The sequence below is a fragment of the Microcebus murinus genome, chromosome 6 (assembly GCF_040939455.1).
Source record: "Microcebus murinus isolate Inina chromosome 6, M.murinus_Inina_mat1.0, whole genome shotgun sequence".
Classification (NCBI taxonomy): domain Eukaryota; kingdom Metazoa; phylum Chordata; class Mammalia; order Primates; family Cheirogaleidae; genus Microcebus; species Microcebus murinus.
This window is the reverse complement of record NC_134109.1, coordinates 106,062,710-106,082,757: the sequence shown is the minus strand read 5'-3', so window position 1 is coordinate 106,082,757 and position 20,048 is coordinate 106,062,710. Positions and strand designations below refer to the sequence as shown.

Sequence of the window (20,048 nt, the reverse complement as noted above, 5' to 3'; positions counted from 1 at the left end):
TAATATTCTTCAGAGACCAGAACCATATCTGATCTCTGCATATTGATAATACCTTGCCTACTTGAGTAGTTTCTTTCAAGGTCATGTTGTAAGAGTCTACCAGGGAATGATGGTGTGTCTTTATTTAGCTTGAATTCAACCTGAAAAACATTAGAAAAAAATATATTTGGAGACAAATTTAACAGTAAGTAATGAAGATAATTATAAAACAATATACAATAGCTGATGCATGCTACAAACGGATAAACCTTGAAAACATCATGCCAAGTCAAAGAAGCCAGACACAAAAAGCCACATATTATGTGATTCCATTTATATGAAATATCTATAATAGGCAAATCCAGAGAGACAGAAAGTGTATTTATAGATTCCAGAAGTTTAGGGGATGTAGGGAAATGAGGAATAATTGCTTATTGGGTCCTGGGATTCTATTTGGAATGATGAAAAAGTTCTGGAACTAGACAGAGGTGACGGTTGCACAACATTGTGAATGTACTTAATGCCACTGAATTGTATACCTTAAAATGGTTTAAATGGTAAATTTTATGTTATGTGTATTTTATCACACACAAAATCAGAGCCAATTTCATGAGGTCAGATGAAACCATACTCCAATCTGAGGAACTTCCAATCCCTCCACACTCTCACTACAAATACAATGACTGAAAGACATTTGTTCTATAAAAAACAAAAAGCACACAACAAAAGCCAAATGTTGTTGAAAAAAATCAGTTTTGATCAGTATAATCCCTTTAAATGTACAATGATAGTAAAATTGTATATTTAAATTGTCCATAGAGGGTATTCACTAAATTGATTTTAAAATAATTAGCTGGTAGGAGGACTGAAAAAAACAAAACTAAAAAAACTTATGATTAGCCACAAAAAATCGTAAATACGTATCTTAAAAGAATTATAATGCTTCTCATTCATCTATGCTATAAACTTTACATCTTTAGGAAATATATAACTTAAAGGTATTTTCTCAGAATATATGTCCGCACGAGAGAATATGAATGGTTTGGAAAGAATTCAGATAAGTCACATAGTTCCTAGAAACATAATAATGGTAGAAAAAGATTTGCTCACTGAAATCAATTAGGAAAGATTTGGAGGGAATCCATTATATCCAATTACAATAAAGAATATTTTCAATTAATCTAGCTAACTGCTATGTATTTGAGATGATCTCAAAATGGTCTATTTTCCAAGTGTTCACCATTTTCATATACATATATAATGTAATAAATTGCTACCTGCTTAACTAATGGTATCCTCCTCATGCCCTCTTACTTCTCTCATGCTGTTATCTATAAACTCTTCTCTTCACTTCGGAGTTCCTCCAGTGGCAACTATTTAACAGCTTTTTAGGAAACAAGTAAATTGTGATCATTGGAGGTACCCAACAAGGTCAAAGGAGGCAAAAGCATGTAGTGTCTTGAGACATAGTTGTGTGGGAGGTAGGTGAGTGTGACTGCTCAGGTGAGACAGGAGAAAAAGAAAAACATGTTTACTTCAAAATCTCAAAAATTAAATAAAAAGCCAGAAATTCTGGAAATGACAGAGATATTATGAGCAAATAGTATGGGAACAAAATATTTCATCTTTATATCTTAACTTCTAAATAACATTAAGCCTAAAATATTTCCACTGTTAACCTATTTTTTTCTTCCCTAATTTTAAACAGGATGTATAGACATGCTCTCCCAAATTACCACATTTTATCCATTCTAAGATGTCATCAGTAGTAAGACATACCATTATTTTGCCCACTGTTAAGAAAGAAAAAACTTTTCCAATTAAACTATGACATGCCATCAGTTTAAGAAAGATTCTGATTTCAGAAAGATTTAAATGTCAAAAACTTACCTCTTAAAATCAATGAAATAACAATAAGTGTTAAAAAGAGGGCTGTCTTTGGCTTTATGTATACAGAAAAGAAAAATTAGCTTTATATTGGAAACCAAAACATATATACTTAAAATTTCAAGTTCAGAATCTACTCTTTAAGCATGCTGCTGTTTGTGAAGAATATTAAACAATTTATCTTCAATTTAAATACCAATCTGCTTAAACCTTACTTTGTTTTTTTCAGGAAGCGATGATGTTTGAATAACCAGATGAAGCCCACAGTTCACCTGAAATGTAAAAATTAAACCATAAAATTTGCTCTTAACTTAAATATACATATACATATTCCCCCCAAGATGGTACAGATAAAGATATAACAAAAAATTAGAATAGAACAGAATGCTCGATTTTGTTTGTTTCCAGTAAGTAAAGGAACATGTTCTGAGGATTTGCTAAAAACAATAAAATCACATCTAAGAATTAAAAGGTTTCACTGATTTAATTTCCAAAATGTCGGCAGCAATTTAACCCTCTAGTACTTCAGGCTTTCAACATTTGCCATTTCAGGTCTAAATAAATATCTCAATGGGACAGGTGAAGGAGGTAGGAGTGTCTAATAATAAATTCTTTTCTCAATTAAAAAAAGAAAAGAAAAAGGAATTGACGAGGTAAAGGAATTTAAATGAACCCGAGCCTTTCACGGCAAACCAGCTCCACCTTCTGGGGAGCCCAGCTCCTGGACAAGACTTTGAATACCCATCATACAATATTAAATACTCTCCAAATGGCTTGTTCCAGCCCACGAACCTCAACCCTCGGTCAGCGACAATAGCTTGAGTAGACCCAGCGGTCCTGGTCCCAATAATACAGCCCATCACCTAGGACAAAGGCGCCAGTCAGAAAGGATGATATCAATGGGAAGAAAGAGAAAGTAGGAAGCCCAACCTACGTTGTTCGTAGCCCGGCCAGAAACAGAGCGGTATTTCCCGGGAATCATGGCAGGAGACAGTCCAGGATCCGTTAGATCTGCCTTCCAGGTGACGCTACAGCAGAGATTCGAAGAGACCGAAAGAGGTCATCTCCCAGGCAACCCGCTCTGGAGTTACCATGGAAACTACCATTTCCGGTCTCGTCCTCTCCCAAATCCACAGGACAACACAGTCGTTATAGCCCGTGGTTGTATTTTTGAGAGTCTAGTGCATCAGCGCGTCCTCGTTCTATTTTCTCGGCCTCGTAAAAACAGAGCGGGAGTATTGGGAGGAGGATTAGACTGGGAAGAGGTTGGCCACATCTGTGGCTATGATAACCACCACTTCCGGTCCGTCCTTCTCTACGGCCCACTTCCTCGCGGCCCGCGCGAAATTTGTATCCCAGTGCCTGTGCCCGCCAGCTCTCGGGGTAGCATTGCCGGGAGGAGGAAAAGGAGGACGATACCAAAGAACTCTCTCGTCTGGGGCCCCAGTTCGGCACTTCCGGTGACCAGAGGTAGGGAAGGAAACAGGCCCGAACCGGAGTCGACAGGTGAAGAGAGGACCTGCCTCGCCGAGGCTGCCGTGAGGAGCGTGCACGAGCGCAGAGGGCCCGGGACCCCGGCTCCGCAGCATCTGAGGCAGCCGCCATGCCCGCCCGCTGCGTGGCCGCCCACTGCGGCAACACCACCAAGTCTGGGAAGTCGCTGTTCCGCTTCCCCAAAGATCGGGCGGTGCGGCTGCTGTGGGACCGCTTTGTGCAGGGCTTCCGCGCCGACTGGTACGGGGGCAATGACCGCTCCGTCATCTGTTCTGACCACTTCGCCCCGGCCTGTTTTGACGTCTCTTCGGTTATCCAGAAGAAACTGCGCTTTTCCCAGCGCCTGAGGCTCGTGGCGGGCGCCGTGCCCACCCTGCACCGGATGCCGGTCCCAGCACCCAAGGGGGAAGAAGAGGGAGACCTAGCGGGCGGCCCGGAAAAGGGAGGAAAGCTTCAGGCTGCCAGGCATTCTGAGGCTGCTCAGGGTCCTATCTCCTGTACGCGCCTCCGGGCCGGAAAGAGGACTGCGGTTTCACAGGTAAAGAGAAACCTAAGACTCCACCGAAGGTCATGGAAGGACCTCTGGGCTGTGGCTTTGCCCCTCCACTTAGTGTCACCTTAGGGAAGGCACTTCACCTCTAAGGTTTCTGTTTTCTCACCTTTAATTTGCTTTAAAGGTGATCTCCAAGGTCCCATTTAGCATTAACACTTTGAAATTAAGTGACTCAATTCCTTTTACGTGCTCCTCCCCCAAAACTCACACAAAGTCTTGTCCTTAAGAGTATTGAGTTGCCTTCACTTGCTTCTCCAGAGTTTTAATATGAAAGGGTTTAATTTGAGCAAATCTCAAGAGCTGGGGTACTTGAAACTGTGTTTGCAGAGCATTACATAATCTTAAATTGAAGTCAATTTAAATGTCAAAAATGTGAAGAAGGAAATGCGGAGCTACAGGTAAAGATGGGGCTTTCTAATAAACAATTCCCAACCCTAAGTTTCCTTTTGATACTAGCTGCATTAAGTTAAATGTTCCTGGTGACCTAAATTTTTCCTTCTTGCCCTCTCTGCCTACTTTATAATCTTTATAAACATTGATCATACTTATTTTGCATCTGGTTACTACTACCTTCTTCCCCACTTCCCATTTTAAAGACTTCCAACCCTTCTATGAGGTAATCAAACTTCAGTCCTATCACCATTACATATATTAAATTATGGCTCATAATTGGATCTAAAAGATGTTTTTTTCTAGAGGTGGGAAGAGTTCACCAACAGGTCAAGTGACCTGTAATTGACATTTTGGCTTTGAATATACAGAGGTATTCATAGAATTTTAGAGCTGAAGGAAACCTTAGTGTTCATTTAGTCCAAAGCCACAATTTATGCATGGGGAAGATCATCCAGAAGATTAATATTAATAATTTTCTCAAGGGCCTGTAATCCTTACTCTAGATCCAATAATACTAACCTGCTTCCTCCATTGAGGTGAGTGCATAAGACCCTTTAGTAGCATCCTGGAATTACAAGAATAAAGAAAAAATTATTAATATAATTAACATGTCACCACATGTCCTTTGAGTGCCACACCAGCCCTATCCAAGGCAACTGTCCCTGTTTCTCCCTGTGCACCAGTCATGCTGATTTTTTCATTTCTTGGACACGCTGTATTCCTAACTACCAACAAGACTTTGTTCAATTGTTTGGTGTGATACCTTGGAATTTTGCCCGTCCCATTCCATATCATCATCAATTAAGTATTTTTCCTTTAAAAATCAGCTCAAACATCTTTTCCCTTGATTCCCTAATCATATACTTTCATTCTTCATATACTCCATTTGCTTCAATAGCATAGATTCTTCAACAGCACTCTTCACAATTGTCATGAAATAATTGTGTAGTCTGCTTAATGCTTGTCTCTCATATTAGAATGTAAGCTCCATAGGAGCAGGGATCGTATATTACTTCTTCACCTTTGTATTGCCAGTGCCTAGAACAATATTTTTCAAATTTAAGGAATTCAATAAATATTTTGTGGAATGATGTGACTAAAAGAACAATTTTTGCATTATAATAGAATTTTCTCTGCTGGTTTTCCTTCTCACCAAGTTGTATACCTGTCAAGACATTTACACTCTTTCCTTGAACTATTTGTCTACCATCACTGCCTATGCAAACTTTGCCCAAGCATGTGTGTTAGATCCATATATACATATGAATATGTAGTAAGAAAGATAAATACTAAACATGTGCCACACACGCTATTTTTCTTCCCCATAATTATACCACCTAATCAAAAATTGGGAAAAGAAAAATCAGGCTAGTGAAACAACCAAAGATTTTATAGTACAGCAAAGACTAATCATTAAGAAACATCTAAAATAGATGCCAAATCTATTTTCTAGTAAATATATCCAGCCAACATTCCTAACAACCCATATTACATTAATATACTTGCTGAGTTAGTAGGAAACTATGTGTGAGTTCTAATGATAGTCACTTTAAAAGTATATAAGGTAAAAATGTTTATTTTGAATTGATGGCAATAAATGTGCAGCCTAATATTAATAATATCACTAAGAAAGTTTGCTTGTGCCACCTCTGACTCCCTCTCCCACTCAATATTTTTCTTCCCAATCCCAGGACCAAATGACTAAAAATCAAATTTCTAGTCATTCTACAACATTTATTGAGAAGCTATTGCAGACGCTATTCTGGGTACTTGCTGCTATATATAGATAAATGTAAGTGTGAATGTTTCCTATCTTTAGAGGAGTCCACCTCCACAGAAAGAAAGGGCCTCTGAGGACCACTTATAACCTGTTTGATATTTTGCCTCATAAAGCTATGGTTATTGTTTTCCTTAACTGTTAATTCTACATCCTTTAAAAAAATCCAACTGAATTTTTAAACTGTTTAGTTGAAGAATAGCAACTATACAGAAAAGTGAAAATCTTAAATGGAAAAGTCATTAAATTTTCACAAACTGAACATGTTTGACCACAATCCAGGTCAAAGAAATAGAATATTACTAACCCCCCAGGAGTCCAAATATCACTCCACCCCCAGCCCCTCCCCTCTCCTCAAAAGTAACCAACTTTGCTTTTTTTGGTATTTCACATTCTTGCCCACACTTGGGATTGCTAGTCTTTCACATCTGAGTCCATTTGCAGGGTGTATAGTGGTGTTATTACTTTGCATTTCCTGATTACTAATGAAATTAGTAAGGAAACACCTTTTCAAATGTTAATTGGACTTTTGGATAGCCTCTTTGGAGACATGCCAGTTTAAAGCTAGCCTGTTTTCTTATTTTTGTTTTTTCTTTTGGGTTATCTTTTTCTTGTTTATTTAGAATTCTTGGTAGATTCTACCTTGTAGTCCTTTGTTAGTTAAATGTTTTTATCTTCTCCCACTGTGGGTTGCCTCTTTGTCTTTTTATCTGCTGAAGTTCTTAATTCTGATGTAGTCCAATTTACCAATCTTTTTCTTTATGCTTGATGCTCAAAAGATTCTACTATGTTGTTTTCTATAAACTTTGTTGCTTTATTTTTTACACATTTAGATCTACTATCTATTCAGAATTAATTTTGTGTATGGTGTAAGGTAGGATTTAAGTTTCATTTTTCCCCATGTACATACCCTATTGACTCAGCATCTTTTATTTCCTCATTGCCCTGTAGTGTCAATTTTGTCATAAATCAACTGTTCATATATGCATAAGACTGTTTCCACAAATTTTATTATGTTCCTTTTATCTGTTTGCCTATCTTTGCATCATTATCACAGTGTCTTAATTACTTAGGCTTATATTGAGAATTAATATTCAGTTGATTAATTCCTCTTATTCATGTTCATGAATATCTTGGCTATTTTGGGCTCTTTAAGTTTCCATATACATTTTAGAATTAGTTCGTCAATTTCCACACATTTCCTACTGAGACTTTGATTGGAACTGCATTGAATTTATCAGTGAATTGTGGGAAGAAATGCCATATTGACAATATTGATTCTTCTAATTCATGAACATACCCTTCCATTTGGGTTTTTAAATTTCTCTTAAAAACATTTTATGGCATTCTATGTAGAGGTCTTGTATATCTTTCATTAGACTTATTCCTAGGTATTTGATTTTGCTACTATAAGTGGTATTTTAAATTTTATAATGTATAAATATATGTTGATAAATTGATTTTTGTTGAACTTGTATCAAGAAACCTTGTTAAACTCATTAATTTCAATAACTTATAAATTCTTTTGAATCTGAATTTTCTACATGTACAAAAATATATCTGGAAAGAATTTTTGATTTTCATGCTTTTATTTCTTACTCTTCCTATTTCACTAGCTAGAACCTCCAGTGCACTATGGGGAACAGAAGAGGTGATAGGGAATCCTTTTCTCATTCCTAATTTCAGAGGGAAAACCTTTAATATTTCCCCATTTGTATGATTTTTACTACAGTTATTTTTATAGCTGCTCTCTGTCATAAAAAGAAATGTTCTTCTCTACTCCTAGTTTAAATCATAAATATTGAATTTTATCAAATGATGTTTCTGAATCTATTAATGATCATATATTTTATTCTGTCAATGTAGTGAGTTACAGTGTTTGGTTTTGAAATATAGAATCAAATTTAACATGGCTAAAATAAACCAAATTTGGTCAAAGTGTTTTATCTTTTTTTATATTGCTTAATTTGGTTTGGTAATACTTTATTTAGGGTTTTTACATCTGTGTGCATGAATAAAATTTGTCTATAGTTTTCTTTCTTGAAATGCCTTTCTCAGATTTTCGTGTGAAGATTATGCTGACCAATTTGGAATCAATCATTCCTTCTTTTTTCATTCTCTGGATATATTTATATTAATATAAATTGGCATTATATATTCACTAATAAATTTGGTATTAATATTGATAGAATTCATGGATAAGACACCTAGTCCAGGAGTTTTTGTTGTGGAAAGACTTTTTTTTTGAGACGGAGTCTCACTCTGTTGCCAGGCTAGAGTGCTGTGGTGTCAGCCTAGCTCACAGCAACCTCAAACTCCTGGGCTCAAGCAATCCTTCTGCCTCAGCCTCCCATGTGGCTAGGACTACAGGCATGTGCCACCATGCCCAGCTAGTTTTTTCTATATATTTTTAGTTGGCCAATTAATTCCTTTCTATTTTTAGTAGGTCTCACTCCTGCTCAGGCTGGTTTTGAACTCCTAACCTTGAGCGATCCTCCTGCCTTGGCCTCCCAGAGTGCTAGGATTACAGGCATTGAGCCGCCATGTCCGGCCTAGAAAGATTTTTTTTTTTTTTTTTTTTTTTTGAGACAGAGTCTCACTTTGTTGCCCAGGCTAGAGTGAGTGCCGTGGGGTCAGCCTAGCTCACAGCAACCTCAAACTCCTGGGCTCAAGCGATCCTCCTGCCTCAGCCTCCCAAGTATCTGGGACTACAGGCATGCGCCACCATGCCTGGCCTATTTTTTCTATATATTAGTTGGCCAATTAATTTCTTTCTATTTATAGTAGAAACGGGGTCTCGCTCTTGCTCAGAGTGGTTTCGAACTCCTGACCTTGAGCAATCCTCCCGCCTCGGCCTCCCAGAGTGCTGGGATTACAAGCATGAGCCACCTCGCCCGGCTAAGATTTTTAATAATAGATTCAATTTCAGTTTTTTTGTTTCTATGTTTAGCCATTTTGATAAATTGTATCTTTTAAAATTTCAGAATATTATGGGGGTACAAATGTTTGGTTACATATAATGCTTTGTCTTGCCCAAGCCAGGGCTACAAGCGTGACCTTTCCCCCATACAGTGTGCTCCGCATACATAGTTGTGAGTTTGCCCACCCTCAAACCCCCTCCCACCTGACCAGCACCCAGAGAGTATTACAACAATGTGAGCACCTTAGTGTTGATCAGTACCAATTTGATTGCGAGTACATGTGGTGCTTGTTTTTCCACACTTGTGATACCTCACTTCAAAGAATGGGCTCAAGCTCTATCCAGGATAATACAAAAGGTGCTAGATCACCATTGTTTTTTGTAGTTGAGTGGTATTCTGTGGTATACATATACCACATTTTGTTAATCTACTCATGGATTGATGGACACATGTTTTGTTTCCACATCTTTGCAGTTGGGAATTGTGCTGCCATAAACATTCAAGTGCAAATGTCTTTATTACAGAATGTCTTTTTTCCTTTGGGTAGATGCCTAGTAGTGGGATTTCTGGATCAAAGGGTATTTCTATTTTTAGCTCTTTGAGATATTGTATTTTTAAAAATTTTATGGTTCATCTAAATTTTTAAATATTGATACAAAACTGTTTATGATAATCTTTTAGTTTTTAAAATTCTGTATGATCTGTAGTAATTTTTACTTTTTCATTCTTTTCTTGAACAGCTTCACCAGATGGCTTATCAATTTTTAATAGTCTTTTCACAGAACAAACTTTGCTTTGTTGACCTTCTCTCTGGTATTTTTTTCTTTTATTTCTATTATTATTCCCTTCTCTCTACTTTTTAAAATTTTATTTCCTGTTCTTTCTTTAACTTTTTGAGAAGTTAATCATTGATTTAAAGAATTTTCATGCTAAATAATAGATGAGGCAGCTAAGTTTCACATGCTTATTTCCCAAATGTAGAATTTAGTAGAGTGGTGTTGATCAAGGAGAAACTGGCTCCTGAAATGGGGATATGTTAGAGATATTTTGTAGAATATTTTTTTGTGATATTAATAATCGCAATCTAAATTAATCATGCCTAGTTAATTTTTTTATATTAATATGTGCATTGAAGACTATAAATTCCCATCCAAGCATGGCTTTACTGAATCCCACAAGTTTTAGGTATGGACCATTTTTATTATTATTTAGTGTAAAATATTTTCTAATTTCCATTGTAATTTTATATTTTATTCATAGGTTATTTATAAGTATATTTTTAAATTTCCAGACATATGGGCATTTTGTAGTTATATTTTAATGATAGATTTCTAGGTCAATTATATTGTTTCTAGAGAAAATACAATATATGGACTTAGTCTTTTGAAATTTGTTGAGACTTAGATCCAACATAGTTTTTTAAATGTTCCATATGTACTTAAGTGCATGTTGTACAGTTGGGTACAGTGTTCCATATATGTCTAATACTCATGTTTAAATTTCCTATAGCCTTATGGAATTTTTGTCTATTTATTTGATTAATTATGGAGAAAGTTATATTACAATCTTACACTGTGATTTTGAATTCACGTATATAATCTAACAATTTTTGTGGTATATATTTTCAAGCTATGTTATTAGATATATAGTACTAATATAGCAACACCAGCTTTCTTTAAGTTAGTGTTTGCATAGTATGTCTTTTTCTATCCTTTTACTTTCAATCTTTCTTTGTTCTCAAGAGTTTAGCCATTCATTACAAAACTCTTATGTTTACCCCATTAAAGGGAATGTATCTTTTTCCTTCTAGCTACTATTATGTTTTTCCCTTCGTTTTCCAGTTTTACTGTAACGTGCATAGGTTTGATTTCCTTTGTTTTTATTTTAATCAGTAAAAAGGGTTCATAGTACTTTTGTAAAACCATGCCTTAATACCATTTTGATAAATTCTCAGCTCTTATTTGTTCAAATTTTGCTTCAGCCCCATTTTACCTTTTCATCTTATCCACTCTGTCTCTTATGAACTTTTCTATATTTTCCATTTTCCTTTTGTCTTTTTCTGTCTTGTTCTAGATTTTTTTTTCTTGATTCATGTTCCAGCAGATTACTACATATCTGGAAATTCTGCTTCTAAGCTTTTAATCTGAAGAGCAATCAGATATGTACACAAAAGATTTATGTTCAAATATTTCTAGTAATATGGACTTTTAAAAATAAATTGTAGTCTATATAATAGATTCCTACACAGCCATAAAAATTAATATGCAGAATATTTAATAACATAGAAACATGTTATGTTAAGGGAGGAAACTAGAATATAAAACAAATTGTATGATCCCAATTTTTAACAACTACATAGAAAAAGACAAAAACATTAAAATGTAAAGTTTTAGCTATGGATTATGAGATTATGATTAATTTTAGTTTCTTTTTTTGCTTTTCTGTGTAGTGCAAATTTTTCATAATGAAAAATATATTGTTGTTATAAAGGGAACAAAAGTTATTTTTTAAACCCTGATTAAAGTCCTAAAACTCCATTTTATCAGGGATATATCTTTTTTGTAAAGAAATATGTACTTATTCTGGACTTTAATAATGCTTGGCTTAGAAGTAGATGTAGCCAGTAAAAATTGGTCATGATTTTGTAAACACAAAGATAAGCCCTTTAAATTTTTATTTAAAATCTCAATAATGTTAGGTAAAATTACTCATGTTGCAAAGGGACTCTTCACAAGCATTCCTTCACAAAGTTTCTTTACTAGCCCGTAATACAGCAATCAATGATACCTACTAAATATTTTTTCAGTGGTCTGAAGGCAGTTGCTACTACCACAGCTATAGGTAAAATTGCTGAACACTTTATTTTGTTTTCATTTCTCTATCACTTCTTATTTTCTCTTCCCTTAGGCCCTCTTACCTTTCCTAGGTATCTTTTAACCTCTTCCACATAATCTCTAGGTACCCAGTCTTATGTCACCTTCAACCCTCCTCCTTGCTACTTCTTACCCTTATTACTTACCCCACAAATCAAAATTTCCATTTCACAGTGTAATTTTTCTCAGGAAAGTATTAAAGCCATTCATATTTTCTTACTAAAGTAGCTCTCCATAAGGTATAAAGGACTGATGATTAGGTTTTCTAGAATAATATTGCTGCGAAGATATCTGTTAATTTAATACTAGGAGCATTATCTCTTCTAGCTATTGATTTAAGGAGAAAAAAACAGTTGTAAGCAGATAGCCTATATCTTTCTGCTTGACCAAAATTTGTGATTTATAAGTTGTAAAGAAAAATGTGGCAGAGTTCATAAAAGCTTCGACTATGGATCCAGCTTGCCTAGGTTGGAATTTCAGCCTTACTACTATACGACCTTGAAAAGTACCAGCTCTGTACTCTTTTACTACTTGTAACTTTTGAAAGATGAAACTCTATAAAGTAGATTTACCTTTGACATAATTCTCCTCTGATTTATATTTTTAGATTGCATGTGAAAATGAAGTTATACAAACACAAGTCCATCCTGGTAACCTACTTAATGATGTCACTTCAGTACCTACTCGCTGTGAAGAAGGCCCAGTGCATAAAAGTACACAAATTTCTCTGAAAAGGCCCCCTCACCGTAGTGTGGGTATGTTTTGACTCTTCAGTTGATTGATCGATTGAATTGATCTTTTGTATATTAAAGATACATGAAAAGCAAAGCCTAACTCATAGATACTTGTGCTTATTCTCTTTCAGGTATTCAGGCCAAAGTGAAAGTGTTAGGAAAACGACTGTGTAGTGCAACTACTCAGACAGATGAGTTGTGGTCTAGAACTTCCTCTCTCTTTGACATTGACTCTAGTGACTCAGAAACAGATACAGACTGGGATATCAACAGTGAACAGAGTGATTTGTCTTACAAAGCTGTACAGGTGAAAGAAGAGACATGTTAAAAACACAACATCAAATGCTTTGATGTGCTGTAGATTTTGAAATCTTTACTCACATAATTATCTCTTTGCTATTATAAATATTTCACTTCAGGATAATTTGACAGTTGAGTATCGGCAAAATTTGTTTGGCTCTAAGGCAAAAATTTGCCTAGTTGCTAAGATAATGAAAGTAATCTCTGTCCACAAACCTCCCTATTCGCTACTTTCACCTTTTTTTTTTTCCTTTTTATCTCTTTGATGAAAATCAGGTTATAAAACAAAACCATAGTAGCAACATTTCCTGATCAAAATTAAGCACTGAATATTTAAGCTTAGTTGTGAAGCAATGCCTCTATGAGACTCATTTGACATTCCCCAGTTAGAATGTCACTGTTCTTCTAAGTAATTTGAAGGTAAAGAGAATGACAGTGAGCACAGCCAAGCCTGATGGCATTCACCCTTTGCACTCGCCTGCTTTTTTCTTGATTCCTTTATTCTACCTAACCGTGTCAAGTCACACTCGACATCCGAGTGCAAAGGGTTAAATGATTTGGGAGTAGAGATATGTCATTTATTTATGTGTCCATTTGTAATACTATGAGATTTATAGATGAGTCCCTGTGAACATTTTGGTGAAGGTAAAGCTCTTACAGAAAATTTTCAAAGGGAATCAATTTAGAGGTAGAGTTTCACATAGTTAGATTACCTTGTTATTGAAATCTATTTGCCTCAGTTCCTACTGCAACAAATTAATTAGCTTGATTAATTTAGAGTGGAAATATTAACATCATGCAAAAAAAAGTATTACATTTCTAACATATTCCCTTTGTAGGAGTCAGTTTTTCTTTTATCAACACCCCTCTATTGAATTCTACATTTGGTAAATAAGTATGCAAAATTAGCTGCCCCATCTGCCATTCACAAGGAAAATTTCTATGGCAATCTTGTACCATGAAGTAAATTGTTAAAATAGTTTCTGAGAAACTTACTATAACTCTGATCTTCTATTGAGAATAATATGAGTAAATATCCATTTTATACCTCACATGTCTTGTTAGTTCTGCATGATTGGAAGAACCTGCATGCATTTTATCATAGAAGGTTTAAATAATACACCAAAGTGATTTTCTTCCAAAGATAATTTTATGTCTGAGTTCATTTTAATAGTATAATTTTAATTTTAATGAAAAGAATAATAAAATAAAGTATAGGAGTTTTGAGCCTGAACAATAATTGTGTAACACATAGCATTATTATTATTATTGTTATTGCTGCTTTGATTTGAATTTGAGATGACTGTTTTATGTTTTAAGAGAGCATTATGTTTTAAAGTTAAGCATATAGATCTTCCAAAGCTAAATATTGTCAATAAGTACCTATTGTGCTTTGAGCTTAGAAACAGCCCATCTCCTTCATTCAAACTATTATGAATCTTACATGTCCATTCATCCCCAAATTTCACTCCTATGAGTCTACTTCATTTCTACATGTTAAACAACTTTGATGTCCATATGAGTACTTTTTTTGCTATTCACTTAGTTTTTTTTTCCCACCAATTGAAAATTTATAACTTGGTTTGTTGATTCACATAATTTTACAATGTATTATGTAATGTTTCACTGCCATATACAGTAAAATGAAATACTGATTTTATTTTAAATGACATGTAAGGAATTTATAGTTTCTATAAAACCATTTAATATTTGCGTAAATATTTTTAATTATCTTCATTTACTTTGTTGCCAGTTGATAGGGAAAAAGTTAGATTTACCTCAACAGTCCCCATATCATTCTTCATTTATTTGTTCAATAAGTACTTATTAAGCATATACTCTGTGCCAGACAACTGTTCTAGACACTAAGGATACCCTGGTTAACAAGACAGACAAACAGTCTGCCCTCTTGGCACTTACCTTTTAGTGGGGGAGCCAGGTAATAAACAAGGAAATGAATGAATAATTTCAGATAATGATTATTGCTTTGAAGAAAATAAAGTAGGACAGATGTTCAAGCATAATTGGGGGTGGAGGGTGAGGTTTGCTGAAGAGTTCTTTTACTTATTTATTTTTATTTTATTTTATTTATTTTTTTGAAACAGAGTCACACTCTGTTGTCTGAGCTGGAATGCCATGGTGTCAGCCTAGCTTACAGCAACCTCAAACTCCTGGGCTCAAGCTACCTTTCTGCCTCAGCCTCAGGAGACACAAAGAAAACTCTTTCCACAAAGAAAACTCTAGGCCCAAATGACTTCACTTATAGCTGGGACTACAGGCATATGCCACCATGTCCAGCTAATTTTTTTTTTTTTTCTGTTTTTAGTTGCCTGGCTAATTTTTTGTATTTTTAGTAGAGACAGGGTCTTGCTCTTGCTCAGGCTGGTCTTGAATTCCTGACCTCAAGCGATCCTACCACCTCTGTCTCCCAGAGTGCTAGGATTACAAACGTGAGCCACTGCATCCAGTCTATTTTTATTTTAGAGATGAGAGTCTTGCTGTATTGCCCAGGCTGGTCTGGCCTCAAGTGATCCTCCTGTCTCAGTCTCCCAAAGTGCTGGGATTACAGACATGAGCCACCACACCTGGTTTGAGGAGCTCTTTTAGGTAGGATAATCAGAATAGGCCTCTCTGAGGAAAGTATATATGATCAGAGACCTGGATGCTCAGAAGGAACAACCATGCAATGATCGGAGGAAAGAGCATTCCAGATAATAGGTACAGCATTTGCTCTGGTATGTTTGAGGAACATCAAAAAGACTAGGGTGGCTAGAGATAATGAAATAGGCGGGGAATTATAATATTGGAGTGGTATGTAGGACCAGACCATGCTCCTACGGTATTAGAGGCTACAACCAGGAATTTTTACTTTATTTTAGGCTTAAATTCTATTTTAAATGTATGCTGATGGTTTAATTATTTGCCAATATTTATTTCTTAAACTTAATTGGATATATATAATGATTTTACTTTAGGTGAGAGAAGAAAGTCATGTCGAGTATGTGAATGTAAAGTTTATTCAGTTGAAAATATTCATCTACTAGAACTGTGGAAAGCTTCAGTCTTACTGGTCTGAGGAATCAGTGGTAAGAATTCAGGGCTTCCAGAGTGAGAAGTGATGGGGCAAGTCACGGAAAAGAGTAAGCCAGAGGGGAGAGGGCCCCAAATCTGCTTATATACACACTCCACCCAATCTCGGACTCGCCACTGAGTGATGCCTGTGTTGTGACCACAAGGAACAGCATAAAGCAGCAGTTGGAAGCATTAGCTTAGCCGCTGCCCATCTCAGTGGAAATGAAGTTTGGAGTTTGAGTCTAGCTGTTGGAACAAAATGCAATTGCTTTGGAAGATAACAGAACTTGTCATCCAAAATGTCTAGTATATAATTTTAAATTATTAGTCATGTGCAGAAATTGGAAAGTGTGACCTGTAACTGTGACCAAAAAAGAATCAATAGAAACCGACCCCAAGAGGACCAGAAGTTGGAGTTAGCAGATAAGAACTTTAAAGCTGCTGTTATAAATATGTTCCAAGAGGAAAACAGAGTAATAATGAATGAAGAGATGGGAGGAATCTCAGCAAAGAAACTGAAACCAAAGAAAAGAACCAAATGGAAATTCTAAAACTCAAAACAGATACGCTATCAAAATTGGCACAAGAAGAAACAGAAAATCTGAGTACTCCTATATCTACTAAAGGAATTGAATTTGCAATTGTAATCCTTTCCACAAAGAAAACTCTAGGCCCAAATGACTTCACTTATATATTCGATTAAACATATAAGAAAGAACACCAATCTTACACAAGCTCTTCCAGGAAAAAAGGACTAGGGAACACTTTCATGAGTTCAGCATTACCTTATTACCGAAACTAGGCAAAGACATTTTAAGAAAAAAGATTGCAAGCCAATATCCCTGTGAACATAGATGTGAACCCTTAACAAACAGCAAACATCCTGGAAATCCAAGTACAGTTTAGCTCGGCATTACAAGATTGATTTCACATTCAAAAACCTATCAACGTAATGCACCACATTGAGAATAAGTAGAAAAATCATTCCATTTCATTAGATTTTGAAAAAACATTTCACAGAAGTCAACATCCATGCATGATAAAACCTACCAGCAAACTAAGAATAGAAAGGAATTTACTTACTCAACCTAATAGCAGCCATGAAGTATACACCAATAATATCACAGTTAATGTTCCCCTGAAACTTTATCCCTAAGACTGGGAACAAGGTAAGGATGTTGACTCTTGAAAAGATCCCAGTCAGTGCAATTATGGGGTCGGGGTAGGAGGAGGAAAGAAGGAAGGAAGGAAAATAAAATGCATCAATGTTTAAAAGGAAGAAATAAAGTCTCTTTTTATAGGTGATATGATCATGTACATAGACATGCCTAAGAAATATAAGAAAAAAGCCTACTAGGACCAATAAGTGGGTTTAGCAAGGTCAATGTAAAAACATCAATTAATTTCTATATATGAACAATTGGAAAGTGAAGTAATATCATTTACAATATGGAAAAAGCAAAGGATTTAAAATAACTAAGTATTGGAGAGAGAAAGATCACTTAGAACCTTTATACATTGCTGGTGGGAATATAAAATCTTATAATCACTTTGGAAAACAGTTGGGCAAACTTTGGTAAAGGTAACATATCCATATCATTCAATCTAGCAATCCCACTCCTAGGTATTTGCCCAAGAGAAAATATATGTCCACACAAACACTTTTACACAAATGCTTATAGGAGCCAAAACCTGAAAACAGCTGTCCACCAACAGGTGAGTTGATAAGCAAATTGTTTATATGCATACAACAAAATTCCCTTGAAATAAAATAGAACAAACATATACATAACTATATAGATGAATTTTGAAAACATTATGATAAGTAAAAAAATTCAGACTCAAATAAAAGTAGATATTCTACATTTCCATTTGTATAAAATTCTAGAGAAGAGAAATCTTACCTATAGTGACAGAAAATCAATGGTTGCCTAGAACTGGGGCAGGGGAACATTCCCTGCAAAAGTGCACAAGAAAATGTTTGTACATGGTGGAATGTTTATATCCTGATGTGATGAGGATCACACATTGATATATATGTTGTAGTTGTATGTAGACTACACCTATATAAAGTTGATTAAAGAAAAGGCAATACATACCAATTGCCCAAATGACTAGTTCAAACAAGAAATTCTACACTTTTTAAAGGTAGGCTTCACCAAATAGTTACAATTGTAATGGCCCTTTAAGGAGAGATACAATATAAAATATGCTTTAAAAAGAAAAAAGAACTGAAGGCAAATAAAAAGTCAACCCAGGCACTAATGCATAAAAAGCAGAGGATGAGGGAGCTAGAAGGACAGTGGCATGATTAGATTGAAGGCAGAAATTTCAAGGGAGTTCTGAGAGATTTGGACAGGAAGTCAGAATGTTGCCAGAACAAGGAGACCAGTCTTTAACCTTTGGGCATTGAATGAACTTTTGAGATTTTTGAGAAGGAAAGTATGTTAGGCAGATGAGTCTGGAACATAGTGCAGGAAGAATTGGAAAGGAGAGAATTTATTAAGATGGCATGACATGCTTTTATAGTAGTCCTGGCTTGAGAAGATAAAAAATTGACCTAGAGTGAGGAAAGAAAAAAGAATGGAGGCACTATTGAGAAGGAAGAATCGACTCGACATTATGATTAATTTAGGCACTGGACTTGTGAACAAGGAAAGAGTGAACAGTGACTGAGTTATCAAGCCTGAGTAACACAAAATGGCAGTATCATGTCGCGCCCGCCTCGCCAGCAAGGAAGACGCGGCAACAGGAGTTCTTCTGATCGTGCTTTAATGGGGTTCCCTTTAAACTTGCATGATGCGGAAGACCCAGCCCGGCAGCGTGCAGGCCGCTATATACCCCAGAAGTACAACCCCTAAGCTGCGATAGGCCGCTCAACTGTCGAGCCACCAAAGCATTAGCCCATATCAGGACCCTTTGTTTGCATTCTCGCGCCACAGGGCAACCGACAATTGTGCGTGCGCTGAACTTGTTAGCTGCTCTAGGCAAAGCCGGAAACAGGCGCCAACTTGTAATGGCGTTGACACCGCGCCCCACATCTCCCCCTGTTTTATTAATTTAGTGAGAGCTGAGCAACAGTTCAGCACCATCCTTCGACCGTGCGATCAAGGTTGCAGAGCCTCACTTTCACCAGCAACCACCTATCCTCGTGCAATGAGCACAACTCGGAGGTGTGCAAAGGCTGGCTGTGGGATAGGAGACATGCCTTATTTGGTGCAATGGGAGAGACCCCTCAGAGTACAAAGGCCATGTCTGCTAAAATACCTGGGGGTAGGAGCGGGTGCAACCCAAAACTAGGCTAACCTTTTAGCATGGTCAACCACACCTGTGCAGACTGTCTCAGTTCAAGCATAGCAAATGTCTGTGCCAATACCACATGGTCCGTGGCTGCAAGACCGAAACAAAGTCATAGAGCTAGGAGCTTCAACAGAAACAGGAATGTATCTAGACAAGTAGGTAACAATGGCAGAGGGGTGAGACATGGCATTCCAACACAATGTATAATTGCACGTATTAGAGGAACAATTCACATGTGTACCAGAGGGTTTTTCCGTGGATATCACCCAGATAAACGGGGGCCAAACCCAGACAGGTGTAGGGGCAAAGGTCGCGTTTTGCCCTCCTGCAATCACCCTCACAGAACCTTTAAAAGAGTCGCTAAGATTCCATGCGAAACTAGCATTCCCTGCCATACCCCCAGCCACCAATGGACAGGGGGGCCAAGTCCGTGCAGCTTCCGTTAACCCCACACAAAACACAAAGTCCCCTTCAAGGAGAAGGATCTATTTCCCTCCAGTTTACTACTCCGCGTGTCCAACGGCATGTACGCAGTGCCCAAGGAAACATTAGTAGAAAAGAAGCGAGGGAAAATTGGTGAGTTATGTGTCACAGGCATCGGCAGGGGAGGCACTGACAGGATCCTCCAGCGTGGCTCCGCTGCCGTCCTCGCGATCATCCATGCTGTCGTCAGGAGGAGTAGCCAGCACGTCTTCATGCTGCTCCAGAGGCTGCTGCACCGTTCTGGTCAGCCGCGTGGGCACCCAGATGGGATTGTCCTGGTCC

The 20,048-nt window shown here is 36.7% G+C and overlaps 2 protein-coding genes across 4 annotated transcripts in view; one reads left to right on the top strand and one right to left on the bottom strand.

Annotated features, from left to right (window-relative positions):
- The window catches only part of LRRC49 (leucine rich repeat containing 49), a 119,428-nt gene extending 116,490 nt beyond the window's left edge, over positions 1 to 2,938 (bottom strand). For 2 of the 3 annotated variants that reach the window (XM_012768305.2, XM_012768309.2), the window contains exons 1-3: positions 2,801 to 2,938; positions 2,082 to 2,138; positions 53 to 140 (exon numbers count right to left, since the gene is read on the bottom strand). In XM_012768305.2, the coding sequence (XP_012623759.1) occupies positions 53 to 140; positions 2,082 to 2,138; positions 2,801 to 2,848 (193 nt within the window). In that variant the 5' untranslated portion in view covers positions 2,849 to 2,938. The remainder of the gene's footprint in view (positions 1 to 52; positions 141 to 2,081; positions 2,139 to 2,800) is intronic. The other variant, XM_012768306.2, reaches the window with a different exon arrangement.
- A 531-nt stretch (positions 2,939 to 3,469) lies between these two features.
- Positions 3,470 to 15,824, top strand: THAP10 (THAP domain containing 10). Its single transcript, XM_012768313.3, has 3 exons — positions 3,470 to 3,898; positions 12,485 to 12,632; positions 12,743 to 15,824. The coding sequence occupies exons 1-3, from the start codon at positions 3,470 to 3,472 to the stop codon at positions 12,937 to 12,939; spliced, it is 774 nt and encodes a 257-aa protein (XP_012623767.2). The 3' UTR covers positions 12,940 to 15,824.
- Positions 15,825 to 20,048: the final 4,224 nt, after the last annotated feature.

Bases quoted from the DNA above. Each gene is read 5' to 3' on its own strand.
- THAP10 (XM_012768313.3), top strand. From the start codon at position 3,470: ATGCCCGCCCGCTGCGTGGCCGCCCACTGCGGCAACACCACCAAGTCT. The intron at 3,899-12,484 runs GTAAAGAGAAAC...TTATATTTTTAG, and splicing joins AGAGGACTGCGGTTTCACAG to ATTGCATGTGAAAATGAAGT. The intron at 12,633-12,742 runs GTATGTTTTGAC...ATTCTCTTTCAG, and splicing joins GCCCCCTCACCGTAGTGTGG to GTATTCAGGCCAAAGTGAAA.